General features: G+C 43.4%; 1 protein-coding gene across 2 annotated transcripts in view; it reads right to left on the reverse strand.

Moving 5' to 3' along the window:
* ADGRD1 (adhesion G protein-coupled receptor D1) overlaps positions 1–15145 on the reverse strand; it is a 139688-nt gene that overhangs the window by 98666 nt on the left and 25877 nt on the right. For both annotated transcript variants that reach the window (XM_087942963.1, XM_087942962.1), the window contains one exon: positions 13050–13191. In XM_087942963.1, coding sequence (XP_087799089.1) covers positions 13050–13191 — 142 coding nt within the window. The remainder of the gene's footprint in view (positions 1–13049; positions 13192–15145) is intronic.

Raw genomic sequence — 15145 nt, forward strand, 5'->3', positions numbered from 1 at the left:
GCATCCTCTGTCAAAGCTCTCTCTTTTTGTTTTGTGTTTTCTGCCAAGTTTATCAAAGCACACTCTAGAGGTAGTCCTTGGCTTACAAACATAGTTGAGCCCCAATTTTCAGTTGCTAAGCAGGACGGTTGCTTTTAAGTGAGGTGTGCCCCCATTTTACTGCCCTTCTTGGCATAATTGTTAGGTAAATCACTGCAGTTATTAAGTTATGATATGGTTGTGTCAGTGAATATGGCTTCCCTATTGACTTTGCTTGTCAGAAGGTCGTAAAAGGGGATCACAACAGGGGGGAGGAGGAGGAGGAGGAAGGGGAAGGAGAAGAAGGGGAAGGAAAAAGAGGAGGAGATGGTGGAGGAAGGGGAAGGGCAAGAAGAAGAGAAAGAAAAAAAAGGAGGAGGAGGGAGGGGAAGTGAAAGGGGAAGAGAGGAAGAAATTGAGAAGGAGTTGGAGATGGAGAAGGGGAGGAGATGGAGATGGAGATGGAGATGGAGATGGAGAAGAGGAAGAGGAAGAGGAAGAGGAAGAGGAAGAGGAAGAGGAAGAGGAAGAGGAAGAGGAAGAGGAAGAAGAAGAAGAAGAAGAAGAAGAAGAAGAAGAAGAAGAAGAAGAAGAAGAAGAACAACAACAACAACAACAACAACAACAACAACAACAACTTGGCTATCAACGTTATTTCCAATAATTGCCGTTCAAGCCAACATAAACTCCACTGGGATTTTGTTTAGAAAAAATAACTCTGTGCCATGTTCACACTAAGAGAAAAAAGCCAACTTAAATTAGGCTGATCAGGATCAGACCAGGAGGCTAAAAATCATAAATGGCAGCAGGTGTCTGATAAATGGGCCTTTTGCGAGTTGGGACACCTACAACAACAGCTGTTTTACAGATCCCTTCAGGCCCCTGGCAGCCATTTTGTGGGGGGACCATCACCACCCCAGTGTGTTTTGGGAATTTCAAATCGTTTCCTCTGGGCCACCATCTTTTCCTCTCCTTCCTCAGAGAAAGGGCAAACTACGGTTGCAACCTGTGAAGCAACGCTGGGAGATGCCTTCCCATCATTTACAATCCACATTCATATCTCTCTCTCTCTCTCTCTCTCTCTCTCTCTCTCTCTCTCTCTCTCTCTCTCTCTCTCTCTCATGCGTGGCATGCTCTCCTCTGAAATATATGACTAATAAATTATCTGTTTCAAGATAAAAGTTGGATTAGGAAGCTTCCCTGCAAAAACCGAGAAGTTATTGATTACAAGGGCTCCTTTTTATTACACAAGGAGAACAATTTTGCAAGAGGCTGCCTTGTGGAGGGAAAAAAAACAGGATGACTGATTTATAAGCACCTCTGGCTTCATTTGTAATTTAAGTAAACCAGTGTTGACTCTGGAAAGCTAGATGCTCAACACAGGGCAGGAACTTTTATTTTTAATTAATTTTTAGTTGAAGATATATATATTTTTTACAGAAGTACAAACAAGGCAAATTTAAAGAAGGGGGAAGATATAATAAATAAATAAATAAATAAAGGAAGGAAGGGGAGGTGAGAGAGAAAGAGAGAAAGAAAGAAAGAAAGAGAGAGAGAGAGATATGAAGGAAGGAAGGGGGAGACAGAGAGACAAAAAAAGAAAGATGAAGGAGGGAACGAAGGGAGAGAGAAAGAAAGAAAGGAAAGATAGAAAAGAAGCAGTTTTTGTTTTTTACAACAGTAACACATGCATTTCTTTTATCCTCTCGTTCTAAAGTTGTATTACGGCTTCCTTCATTCAATATTCTACCCTTTCTAATCTTTAAAGCCATAAATCACAAGTTCATTTCCCTCCCACCCACCCACCCCCATTTTCAGGGGGGAAAAAATCCATTCAGGGTTTCCAGTTACTAACACAAAATGCAGCAGCTTTTTAAAATTACACACTCGTCACCATAGCCCTGCCGGCTTCATTCCAACTTCCTTCCTTGCAAGTTGCATTCTTTGTGGAGAGCATGTAACATTAACACAGGGGTGTAGTTTTGAGGGGGGGGGGAGAAAGAAAGAAAGAAAGAAAGAAAGAAAGAAAGAAAGAAAGAAAGAAAGAAAGAAAGAAAGAAAGAAAGAAAGAAAGAAAGAAAGAAAGAAAGAAAGAAAGAAAGAAAGAAAGAAGGGAGAGGGAGAGAGAGAAAGTATAATTGGCAAAGAATCAACTGTATAACAGAATAACAGAAGTGGAAGGGGCCTTGGAGGTCTTCTAGTCCAACCCCCTGTTCAGGCAGGAAACCCCATTCCATTTCAGACAAATCATTGTCCAATCTCTTCTTAAAAACTTCCAGTGTTGGAGCATTTACAACTTCTGGAGGCAAGGAGTCCCACTGGTTAAGTGTCCTCCCTGTTAGGAAATTCCTCCTTAGTTCTAAGTTGCTTCTCTCCTTGGTTAGTTTCTATCCATTGCTTCTTGTCCTGCCTTCAGGTGCTTTGGAGAATAGCTTGACTCCCTCTTCTTTGGGGGCAGCCCCTGAGATATCGGAACACCGCTGTCATGCCTCCCCTAGTCCTTCATCGCTGGAGTTTTTAAAGTAGAGACTGGACTGGTCACTTGTGTGAAATGCTATAGGTTCTCCCGCTTGAGCAGGGGGCTGGACTAGAAGACCTCCAAGGTCCCTTCCCACTCTATTCTGATTCTTTTCATTAGGCCAGACACACCCAAATCCCTCAACCGTTTTTCATACGTTTTAGCCTCCTGTCCAACTATCATCTTGATTGCTCTTCCCTACTACATCACCAACGTCAGCGCAATGTAGAAATCTCTTGGGAGACAGGAAAAATAAGAATCGCAGCGAAGGTGATGGACAGATAAGGGACATCTCGGCCCACAGAAGGAAAAGAGAGGTGGGAACATTTCAGAAGGGACTCTACCTAGTGTGCTAGGAAGCAAAGGCGAGGGAGGAGAGAGTTGGCCTCAGATTTGCAACTTTTTGCTAATGTTACCTTACAATAAATATGGTGTTCATATTTCTAGGTTTGCTTCTTTTCTGGACGACCTCAAAGGGCTGGCAAACCACCACCACCCTAAAAAAAACACCTCTATACAACCTCTCTGAAGAAAGATAAGATAGATGATCTTCAACCTACAACTACAATCAAACCCAAAATTTCTCTTGATGATACTAAGCTGGCAGGAATAGCCAACACCCTAGAAGACAGGCTCAAGATCCAGATGGATCTTTGACAGACTTGAACACTGGGTCCTATCTAACAAAATGAAATTCAATGTAGAGAAAAGTAAAGTCCTACACTCAGGCAAGAAAAGCCAAAAGGACACATACAGACTGGGTGAAACCAGGCTTAATAGCAGTAAACTGTGAGAGGGATCTTGGAGTCTTAGTGGACAACCAGCTAAATATGTGTGGACAACCAGCTAAATACCAGCAATGTGCAGCGGCAGCCAAAACAGCCAATGCAATCCTAAATTGCATTAACAGAGGGATACAATCAAGATCATGGGAGATACCAATCCCACTCTATAAAGCCTTAGTAAGTTGACACCTAGAGTACTGCATCCAGTTTTGGTCATCACACTATAAAAAAGATGTTGAGACTCTAGAAAGAGTGCAGAGAAGAGCAACCAGGATGATGGGGGACTGGAGGCTAAAACATACAATGAACGGGTGCAGGAACTCGGCCTGGCTAGTCCAGGGAAGAGAAGGACCAGGGGAGACATGAAAGCAGGTTTCCAATATTTGAGGGGCTGCCACAGAGAGGAGGAAGGGGGTCAAGCTGTTAACCATGGCGGAATGCGTCAATGTAAATGGGAAAAACAGTTATCGGTCCTTTTTCCAGTGCTGTTGTAACTTTGAACGGCCTCTAAATGAACCATCGTAAATCGAGGGCTACCCATATTTGCAGCTCCCTGCGTTGAGCATATTCAGAAAAAAAAGTATGGTTTTTGCTGGCTGTCCAGGAAAGCAGTAGGTTTACTTCCTCACCAGGAGGCTTGTAAGTAATCAGAGTCCAAGAGAAAAATCCTATTTCAAAATGTGAAGAACTGTCATTCCCTCCCCCCAAACTTCCTTAAAAATATACTTCCCCACTCATTGCAGGGACACTTAAAGAGGCTGCCCGATTGGCAATTTTGAAAAGAGAAATTGTTTGTGAATTTGCAACAAGATCTCAGTATGCAGCCGACCTTGTTTGGTCTCAAAACAAGCTCAGTGGAGCGAGATGGAGATGGAGATGGTTCCCTCAGGCCTAGAGAGCAGAGCAGGTTGGAGCCGCTGACTTTCCCCTCGCAAAGAGATATATCCATATTACAGGTCATCTTGGGAATGAGAGAGAGAGAGAGAGAGAGAGGGAGAGAGAGAGGGAGGGAGGGAGAGAATCTATATCTGAGATAGAGAGAGAGAGAGAGGGAGGGAGGGAGGGAGGGATGGGAGAGAGGGAGAATCTATCTGAGATAGAGAAAGAGAGAGAGGGGAGAGAGGGGAGAGGGAGGGAGGGATGGAGAGAGAGAATCTATATCTGAGATAGAGAGAGAAAGAGAGAGGGAGGGAGGGAGGAAGAGAGAGAGAGGGAGGGGGAGAGAGAGAGGGAGGGAGGAAGGGAGGGAGAGAATCTATCTCTGAGATAGAGAGAGAGAGAGGGAGGGAGGGAGGAAGAGAGAGAGGGAGGGAGGGAGAGGGAGGGAGGGAGGGAGAGAATCTATCTCTGAGATAGAGAGGGAGGAGGGAGGGAGAGAGAGGGGGGAGGGAGGGAGGGAGGGAGAGAGAGGGAGGGAGAATCTATCTCTGAGATAGAGAAAGAGAGAGAGGGAGAGAGGGAGAGGGAGGGAGGGAGGGAGGGAGGGAGAGAGAGAGGAGATAAAATTTTACAGAAAAAACCTTTTGACCGCAATGCTTGGAATTGCCCAATTCATCAAAGTCCTGCAGACTTCTTTGGAGAACATAAATTATTCACTGATGTGGGCCTGAAACTCTGAATGGGGAAGGGAGGGAGGGAGGGAGGGAGGGAGGGAGGGAGGGAGGGAGGGCAAGCGGAAGCAAGGAAGGAAGGGAGAAAGGAAGGGAGAGGGAGGGAGAGAGGGAGGAGATGGGAAAGAGAAGAATGAAGGAAGGAGAAAGGGGAAGGAGGGAGGGAAGGGAAGGGGAAGGAAAGAGAGAGAGAAAAGGAAGGAAGGAAGGGACGAGAGAGAGAAAGAAAGAGAGAAGGAAGGAATGAAAAAGAGAAGGAATGAAAGAAAGAGAGAAAGAAAGACAGCAAGGAAGGAATGGAAGGAATGGAAGGAAGGGAGAAAGAAAGAAAGAAAGAAAGAAAGAAAGAAAGAAAGAAAGAAAGAAAGAAAGAAAGAAAGAAAGAAAGAAAGAAAGAAAGAAAGAAAGAAAGAAAGAAAGAAAGAAAGAAAGAAAGAAAGAAAGAAAGAAAGAAAGAAACTGGAAAACCCTTGGCTTAATTATTGAGGAGGTGTTGATGCAACAGAAACATCTCCCTCAGTTTCATGTGGCTGCAGGCAGTGGAGAGATTATTTTTATAAGGGTCGTAAATATTCCTTATACTTAAGTCCATCCTGATGGCCCTTTTTTTCCCCTGTCAAATTTCTCTTTACAGGTGGGGAGACCTGTGACGCCCCATTTTCTTCCATGAGAAAATAGGCAGGATTTATTATTTATTCATCAAAAGAAGGCCTTGTAGCGAGCCGCTTTAGAGTGGATTCATATATCACCATAAGCCAGGAGATACAAGCTGGTTTGCTTTTGGTGTACAGTGTTGTAGCCCTCCTAGTCAGACCCAGATTTTCTCCTGGCCCTGCCTATGAATTTGGGGGGTGTAAAGAGCCTCTAGTTACAAAAGTTAGGGCGCCCTTTGGGTGAGAGAAATGTTGCACATGGCGTCACAAAGAGTGATTGGCCAGGGTCTTCAAACTCGACAACTTTAAGACTTGTGGACTTCAACTCCCAGAATTCCTGTGCTAACATGACTGGAGAAGGAATTCTGGGAGTTGAAGTCCACAAGTCTTAAAGTTGTCGAGTTTGAAGACCCCTGGTTTAAGGTGTCCTCCATATTGAGTTCCAGAACAAATCATGAATCCTACTCCAGTCAGGCTATATGTGATAAAATGCAACAATTGTGGAAAGTAATGGATTATGACTGGGTGGGGCAAGCGGTGGGTGGGTGAGCTGTGTGAGCAAACGAGTATCGGGTGGTTGGGGCAACTGAGCGACCAGGAACTGGTTCAGGGGTGTGGCCAGCCAGAAGTTGCTACCAGTTCTGCCACCCACACCAAATTCTTGCTACCGGGTCGCCAGAACCGCTGCGAACCGGCTGAATACTACCTCTGATGGTAATGGATTATACCAGGGGAGACAGGATAGGAGTCTTCCAATAACTGAGGGGCTGTCACAGAGAAGTGGGGGTCAAGCTATTTTCCAAGGCATCCAAAGGCCAAACAAAGAATAATGGATGGAAACTGACCAAGGAGAGATTCAACCTAGAAATAAGGAGAAATTTCCTGATAGACAGAGCAATCAACCGCTGGAACAGAAGTTGCCTTCAGAAGTTGTGGGAGCTTCATCCCTGGATGCTTTCAAGAAGAGACTGGGCTGCCATCTGTCAGAAATGGTGTAGGGGTTGGACTAGAACAGGGGTCGCCAACCTTTTGGACCTCAGGGACCATCAAACTCATAATTTTAGATCCCAGGGACCACTAACTGGTTCTGTGGGTGTGGCCTAATTTGTGGGTGTGGCTTGGTGGTCATGTGACTGGCTGGGCATGGCTTGTATGTAAATATTATAAATATTTATATAAATATTGATTTTTTTTATAAAAAAAGAGCAACTTTTACCCAAAATCAGGCAAAGCAGGCAGGCAGATTGAGTTGCTCACAGAATCACAGATTCATTCAGAGATCTATCTATCTGCCATTGGTTAGCTCAGTCTGTCACATAAAATTTGCTTGCAAGCAAACTCACAAAATTAACTCACAACACACCATGCATGTAAATATTGAATTTTTTATTTTTATAAAAAGAGCAACTTTTATCCAAAATCAGGCAAAGCAGGCAGATTGAGTTGCTCAAGGAATCATTCAGTGATCTGTCTATCTGCCATCGGCTAGCTCAGTCTCTCAAATTTGCTTGCTGTGAGTCTGCACTGAATTTGCTTGAAAGCAAACCTTCAGTCCTAAGGGAGGTTCGGCTGTACTTAAAAGCAGAGCCAAAGATCTAAAGACTAGCTAGAAAGTAAGAAATCCAACCATTTCCCGTTTCCTAGCTAATCTAATTCTCCTGGCACAGCAGAACAGATGATGGTCAGAAAAAGGAAACATAGAAATTTAGCAGGCAAGTTTACCAGGTAAGGAGTGAGTGGGTGGGGAGGGTTCCCACAGGCCACGTGGGCGGCGCAGCCTTTTGTTTCTGCGCAGCCTGGATTAATTGCTTGGGGTGGGGTGCTCTGGGGGTGAGATTTCTCACGGCCCACCAGTGGGCCGCAGCCCACCGGTTGGTGACTGCTGGACTAGAAGACCTACAGGGTCCCTTCCAACTCTGTTAATCTGTATCTATGCAATGAGATTTCTCTTGTCTTCTTGATGTGAAGAGGCTTCCGATTGTACCCGAAAATGTGAGCATTGAACCTGAGACCTTCTCTGTGTAAAGAAAGGGCTATCTCATGGAACCAGGTCCATCCCATCAATCTTTATCTAGCCCGCATCCTCTAGTTCAGTGGTGGCTAACCTTTTGGGGCTCCTGTGCCAAGAATTGTGTGCGTGTTTGCACACTCGCACTCGTGTGCCAGCACCCAGAAGGCAATGTGCACCCCCTATGCCCCCTACACATAATCCCCCCCACCCCCGCCCCCCCTTACCTGCACTGCACCTCACAGCTGATTTTTGGCGGGTTTGAGGACCTTTTCGGCCTCCCAAAAGCTTGAGGAAGGCTTCTGCAGGCTTCTGCAGGCTTTGCAGGCCGAAAACTAGCCCCGTTTCATCACTTTTGGTATTTTCGGAAAAACAGGAAGTGACAAAATGGGGCTAGTTTTCGGGCTGCAAAGCCTGCAGAAGCCTGCAGAAGTCTTCCTCAAGCCTTTGGGAGACCGAAAAAGGCCTCAAACCCACCCAAAATCAACTGTGAGGCACGCACATGCGCAGTGAGGTAAGTTTGCCTGCAGCTTGCGCGCTGGCACAAATGACTCTGCTTGCCACCTGTGGCATGCGTGCCATAGGTTTGCCACCACAGCTCTAGTTCAACCTTCTGTGATTCCCCATTCTTGCAGGAAGGTTCAACCGTGTGACTTCTGCATGCAGTGCCAACAAGGGCCCCCCATTCTGCAGAATAATGGACTTGGAAGAAGAAGAAGAAGAAGACCTTGGAGGTCTTCTACTGGAAACCAACCGCCTGCTGCAGCAGGAGACTCTGTACAATTCCAGACAAATGGTTGTCTAATCTCTTCTTGAAAACCTCCAGTGATGGAACACCCACAACTTCTGAAGGCAACACTGTCAGAATTTGTCTGTATAATTGGCAAAGAATCCACTGTATATCAGAATCACAGAGGTGGAAGGGATGTTGGAAGTCTTCTGGTCCAATCCCCTCTATGGCAGGAGACCCTAGACCATTTCAGACAAATGGCTGTCAAATCTGGAGCATCCACAACTTCTGAAGGCAATTCGTTCCACTGGTTAATTGTTCTCACTGTCGGGACATTTCTGTTCGAAGTTGCTTCTCTCCTTGATTAGCTTCCATCCGTGGCTTCTTGCACTTCCCTGAGGTCCTTTGGAAAATAAGCTGACCCCTCTTCTTTGTGGCAGCCCCTTGGCTATTGGGACATCATTATCATGTCACCCGTAGCCCTTCTTTTCATTAAAGAGGAACCAAGCAGAAACTTTCCCAGTCATCAACTGAAGTGCTACTTCTTTTTAAAAAATGGCATAACGTAGAATTAGAAAGAAGATGAAGAGGCCAGGACCGCCAGTTCAGCAGAAACAGCCTATACTTAGATGAGGCAGGAACGGGGTCAGACAAAGGACAATGGTTTGGAATCCATCTGGACGATTATTTCTACTGTTTTTCAGAGGGTCAACAAAAGTGGTGTTGGGCTAATGAGGAATGAGGCATAGAGAGAGAGAGAGAGAGAGAGAGAGAGAGAGAGGGAGGGAGGGAGGGAGGGAGGGAGGGAGGGAGGAAGGAAGGAAGGAAGGAAAGAAGGAAGGAAGGAAGGAAGGAAGGAAGGAAGGAAGGAAAGAAAGAAAGAAAGAAAGAAAGAAAGAAAGAAAGAAAGAAAGAAAGAAAGAAAGAAAGAAAGAAAGAAAGAAAGAAAGAAAGAAAGAAAGAAAGAAAGAAAGAAAAGAGAAAGGGAGGGAGGAAGGAAGAATATAAAGTATAAGCCAGAAATATTTTTGTTAGGTATAGTACCAGAAAAGTATGATAAAGGGCTACAAGTTTTGACAGCAGCAAGAATTGTATTTGCACAGCACTGGAAAAATGAAGGAGATGAAATTAAAAATATATTAGACTGTGCAGAAATGGACAGATTGACATTAAAGGTAAAAGAAAAAGAAGATACAGCATATTTTCAAACATGGGGCTTGTTTTACCAATGGTTGGATAATAGAAGTAGAACTTAGGAACTGGAAAAGTACTATTCTATAAGCAAATTGATCCAGACAATACGCTGTTCACAAACACCTAGGTATGTAAAGAGAAAAGGTATAAATAAACTGTTAAAAAAAGGAAAGAAGGAAGGAAGGAAGGAAGGAAGGAAGGAAGGAAGGAAGGAAGGAAGGAAGGAAGGAAGGAAGGAAGGAAGGAAGGAAGGAAGGAAAGGATACAGATTAACAGAATTGGAAGGGACCTTATAGGTCATCTAGTCCAACCCCCTGCCCAAGCAGACCCTACACCGTTTCTGACAGATGTCCAATCTCTTCTTGAAAGCTTCCAGTGATGAAGCCCCCACAACTTCCAAAGGCAAGGAAGGAGCCTCTCCCGCCCCTAATGAAAGCAGGCTGGTTTGGTTTTTCTGGATTTCAAGCATCATCTGAAAGCCGTGATATATATTTTTTTTCAGCAATGGGTTCTGAGAAAGAAAGCAATCCATCCCTTGGATGCCCTTCAGATGTTCTTTTCTGCACGCTACCAAAATCTCTAATTTCTCCCTTTTTAAGATGGGGTAGTGAGAAGAAACGCTTAGAGTTTTGTATGGAGGTGAGATGGAGATCCATCAAAGGAAGAGTTGGAGCCCCAAGGTCTGGAGGTAGAAGAAAGAGAGGTCAATATATATTGGCCTTAGGATGGCAACTTTAAGACTTGTGGACTTTCAACTCTCAGAATTCCCCAGTGGCAGGCTGAGGAATTCCAGGAGTTGAAGTCCACAAATTTTTAAGTTGCCAAGGTTGGACAACCTTACCTTAGATGTAGGATTCAATTCGAATAAATGAGCTGGAAGGGACCTTGGAGGTCTTCTAGTCCAGCCCCCTGCTCAAGCAGGAGAGAACCTATAATATTTCAGACAAGTGACTGTCCAGTCTCCTCTTAAAAACCTCCAGTGATGAAGTCCCTACAACTTCTGGTGGCAACCTGATTTCTAGAGAAGGCAAATACACAGCATCAGCCACTATGGTTCAATTTCCCAATGTTACGAGCTTCTCAGAACTCCAGAAATGGATAAGAGTTTGAAAAACTTTACTAGCTCAGGATATCATCACATTCTTCCATTATCAGAAAAATAGCCGGCCACCTCCCTTGTTTATCAAATATTTTCTCCAAGGGAATTCAGAAATCCCACCTTCAATGGAGAGAGAAAGTGCAGAAGCATCAAATAGCTGAGATATCTGTAACTCAATCCCCATTTTTCCCCGTTGATAAATCCAACAATCAAAAACTTTGTGCAGTAGTTTTGGATATTTGGGGTATTGAAAGCATGGTGGAAAAACGAGTAATTTTCAAAATATTAAATATAAGGCAGGGGATAATAAATCAGGGTGAAAAGAAATGTTATTTATGTTTAAATGAACTAATGGGGAAAATAAGAAAGAATAGAAATAGAAATAAGAGGGGAACAACAATATACATATTTTAATATAACAAGATATTATGTAATAAAAAGAGGGAGGCTGAGAAATTGAATGGTGGTAGTATTAGATATGTTTAAACAACATGAAATAATGAAATGAAATGTAATAACTATGAGTAACAGCATTATGTTTATCTGTACCAGAGGTGGTATTCAGCCGGTTCTGACCAGTTCTGGAGAACTGGTAGCGGAAATTTTGAGTAATTCAGAGAACTGGAAAATCCCACCTCTGACTGGCCCCGCCCCCATCTATTCTCCGCCTCCCGAGTCCCAGCTGATTGGCAGGTCTTCTTTTGTTGCCCTGCACAGGAGAACGGAGCTGGAAAGCAGGTTAGTGGGGTGGGGAGGGAAGGGGGATTTTGCAGTATCCTTCCCCTGCCATGTCCACCAAGCCACACCATGCCCACCAAACCATACCACACCCACCGAGCCACGTTATGCTCATCAAGCCACGCCCACAGAACCGATAGTAAAAAAAAAATGAATCCCACCACTGATCTGTACTAAAATGTATGATACCCAGGTATCACACTGTTCACGCATTGATATGTATAAATAGTATAAAATAAAGAACTTGACAAAAAGAAAAAAGAAAGCCTTTGTGATAATCTGTTGTCGTTTCCCCAGCCACAACTGGAACCAACCAGCAAACTTTTGAGATGGAAGAAATGGCTGGTCGTCTTTTGCTGCCCATAAAATTCTATCTCGATGACCTGCCTCGAAATATGAGAAAGTATTTCGAATCATGGAAACCACCTCACCAAATATAACCTGGATAAGTTAGTTGACTTATCCAAGACAAGAAATTGTGCAGATGTTACAACCTTTCGGCTGACTAGAAAGGCATGCTGGGAAAGGCATTCATTAAAAAAACAAAAAACTTTCCATACAATCACAAGCCAAGGAAGGGAGAAGGAAAAATAATAATTAAAATCAATATCTGTGTTCTTCATTTACCCCACCCTCGCGCCTGAGAGTCACCATCTGCAGCAAATCAATTAGTAATCCTATTACATTGCAGATGACAGAAAATATGTCTATTGAACCAGATGCCAACAATTTCTCCTTCCATAACAGAGTAGGGCTGATACAGAGGCCTTGTTTTTACTATCACAGTCTCTTGCCAAGATCTGAGGATTTGTAAAAAAAAAACCCATCTCATTTAATAACTGTTACTAGAGCAATATTTTTATCAATAATTCTCTCTCTCTCTCTCTTTCTTTCTCTCTCTCCTTTTCTCTCTCTCTCTCTTTTTCTCTCTTTTCTTTTTGCTCTTTCTTTCATTTTTTCTTTTTCTTTCCCTCTGTCTCTCTTTGTCTTTCTCTCTGTATTTGTCTCTCTTTTCCACTCTTTTTTCTCTTTCTCTCTCTCTCTCTCTCTTTCCCTCTCTCTGTGTTTTAGTTTAATATTTCCAGAATCCCATGTCCTTTTTCAGACAAATATTCAAAAACCAAAAAGGAGAACAATTAAATTTTGATCAGAGAAAAAATGGCACTGTCTGACTTCATTCAACATCCTAAATTGACTTTGATAGATTTTGGAAATTGGCTTCTACAGAAATCCAAGTTCTTTTCTTTTTTTAACATACCCAACTCTCCTTATGCTGCATTAAATTAAACATGTATTGAAACATTTAATTCTTGAGTCCAATTTTGTCTTTGATATTTCTATACTTGTCAAGCACTTGATCTCTGCCTAAAACCCAAAGCAACTGATTTTCCAAAAATGATTCTCATTTAGCAAGACTGATTAAGGTAGGGTTACAAGAATTGCACCAACTCAACTATTTTCCCTCTGCAACTAACAACTACGTACATGAGGGTAGAGTTTGACTTTTCCACAGTTTCCCTGAGAACCAGTGAGAATTAAGAAATTTATAAATGATGGTTTTTAGAATAATCTCCTGAAATTTTTTGTTGTTGTTGTTGGTTGGAGAATCACACTTCATGGAAATGTAGCGTGATCCCCCCCGAGTTTTTTGTCACCCAAAAGTGGGGGAAATACTGAAAGATTAATCATCACTTACCAGTTGATGCTTCATATGGATGGTGATGAGGGGAGAGCTTGACAGATTGTGAGACAAAGTTGGTGGCGGCTCCATTGTCAAGGAGATAAGGTAGCTGGTGGCAAAAATCATGCACTCCTTGCAGGCAGCAGCTTCAGGAATTCTGAGAAATTAATGCAACAAGTTAATAGTGAACCTGTTACTTAGCTTATTTCATCAGACACCCATCATTATTTGGGGAGGGAGGGGGGAGGGAGAGGGAGGGAGGGAGAGAGGGAGGGAAGGAAGGAAGGAAGGAAGGAAGGAAGGAAGGAAGGAAGGAAGGAAGGAAGGAAGGAAGGAAGGAGATGGGAATGAGAGGGAGGGAGAAGACAGTGCAGTGCAGGAAAGGGCAGGGAAGGGAAAGGCAGGGCAGGGCAGGGAAGGGAAGGGAAGAACAAGGATGGGATGGGATGGGATGGGAAGGGAAGGGAAGGGAAGGAAACATCTCCAAAACATGGCACACAGTAGGTGTGACAGCACATGCAAAAAAATATTAAAGACACCAATCTTGTGATGGAAATGAGAATTATGCAGCCCAAGTCCATATTTATTTCGAAAGTGTAAAATCCCAGCAGCTTAGAGGGACAGAGTGATGGAAGATTCAGGCCCCATCAACCCACTCTTTCAATGCTTCATGACTGTCCATAACAACCAAGAGGCAGAGGTTGCATAGACAAACACAAAATCCATCCCTCATGGATAGAAAATGTCACGCTCGCTCAGATTAGCCCAACTAGTGCTCTCAAAGAGACCAACAAGGCAGCAGTTGTCCTTGAGTGAGGTCCAAGAACTTCCAGTTTAGAAGACGTTTTTTCAGTTCTATTCAAATTCCGGAAGACTGTTTGTGATACCCTGCTTATGAATGGGCTAACCATTCTCAGCAGTCTGGATACTTTGACTTAGGGGTACTCCATCACTGGACAGCCACTTGTCTGAAATGGTATAGGGTCTCTTGCTTGAGTAAGGGGTTGGACTAGAAGACCTCCAAGGTCCCTTCCAGCTCTATTCTGATTGATTGACTGATGGACTGACTTTTACAGGACCTCTAAGAGAGTCTTTATTTATATTTTTATTTTGTCATGCATGCATTTGATAATATATATATAAGTATAAACATGATTATGAATACATGAAATAGATACAAATAAAAGGGAACATTAGGACAGGAATGGGGTGAGGTCAACAATAGACAGTCTGAGGTTACAGTTTTGGGGGTTTGGGGAAGAAACCATAGAGTCAGGTAGAGTATTCCAGACATTAACCACTCTGTTGCTGAAGTCGTATTTCCTGCAGTCGAGTTTCGAGTGGTTTACCCTGAGTTTGTATCTATTATGTGCTCTTGTATTGTTGAGATTGAAGCTGAAGTAGACATTGGTGGGTAGGACGTTGTAATGGATAATTTTATGTACTATGCTTAAGTCAGACTGAAGGCAGCATAGTTCTAGATTATCTAAGCCTAAAATTTCAAGTCTGTTGCAAGTAGAGGAACGGAGGACTCTTCTCATGAAATATTTCTGGACTCTCTCAATTGTATTAATGTCCGATATGCAGTGCGGATTTCAGAGAGATGAGCTGTATTCGAGAATCGGTCTAACAGATGTTTTGTATGATATGTATATTTTGTATATATTATTAAATGTTTTGTATTATATGCAAATATCTTGCTTGCTCTGAACTATTTTACAGACCCTGAAAACAGGGTTGCTTTGATCTTCCAATTGGATCTGGAGCACCTTTTTGCCTACAGACTTGGATGGAGGCATCTGAGCTGCTTTTATGACCTTGGTTGGTTCAACTGTATCTCTTGCCTTCTTATATGGAAACTGGAGAGGGCACAGAAGTTCTCCTCTTCCTCATATTAAAAGAAGTAACCCCCTTCATTGTATTCCTTAAACTCCCTAAGAAGGTCTTATGACAGGGGTGTCAAAATCAAGGCCCGGGGGCCAGATCCGGTCTATGGGGTACTTAGATCTGGCCCATGGGACCGTCCTGCAAACAGCAAAGGACCAGCCCACGTCGCCTCTGCCAGTGAAAATGGAGCTCAGGATGCGGCCTTCCCGAGCTCCGTTTTTGCT

The sequence above is a fragment of the Notechis scutatus genome, chromosome 13 (genome assembly GCF_049901735.1).
Source record: "Notechis scutatus isolate UNSWTSFEM ecotype Mainland chromosome 13, rNotScu1.2, whole genome shotgun sequence".
Lineage (NCBI taxonomy): Eukaryota > Metazoa > Chordata > Lepidosauria > Squamata > Elapidae > Notechis > Notechis scutatus.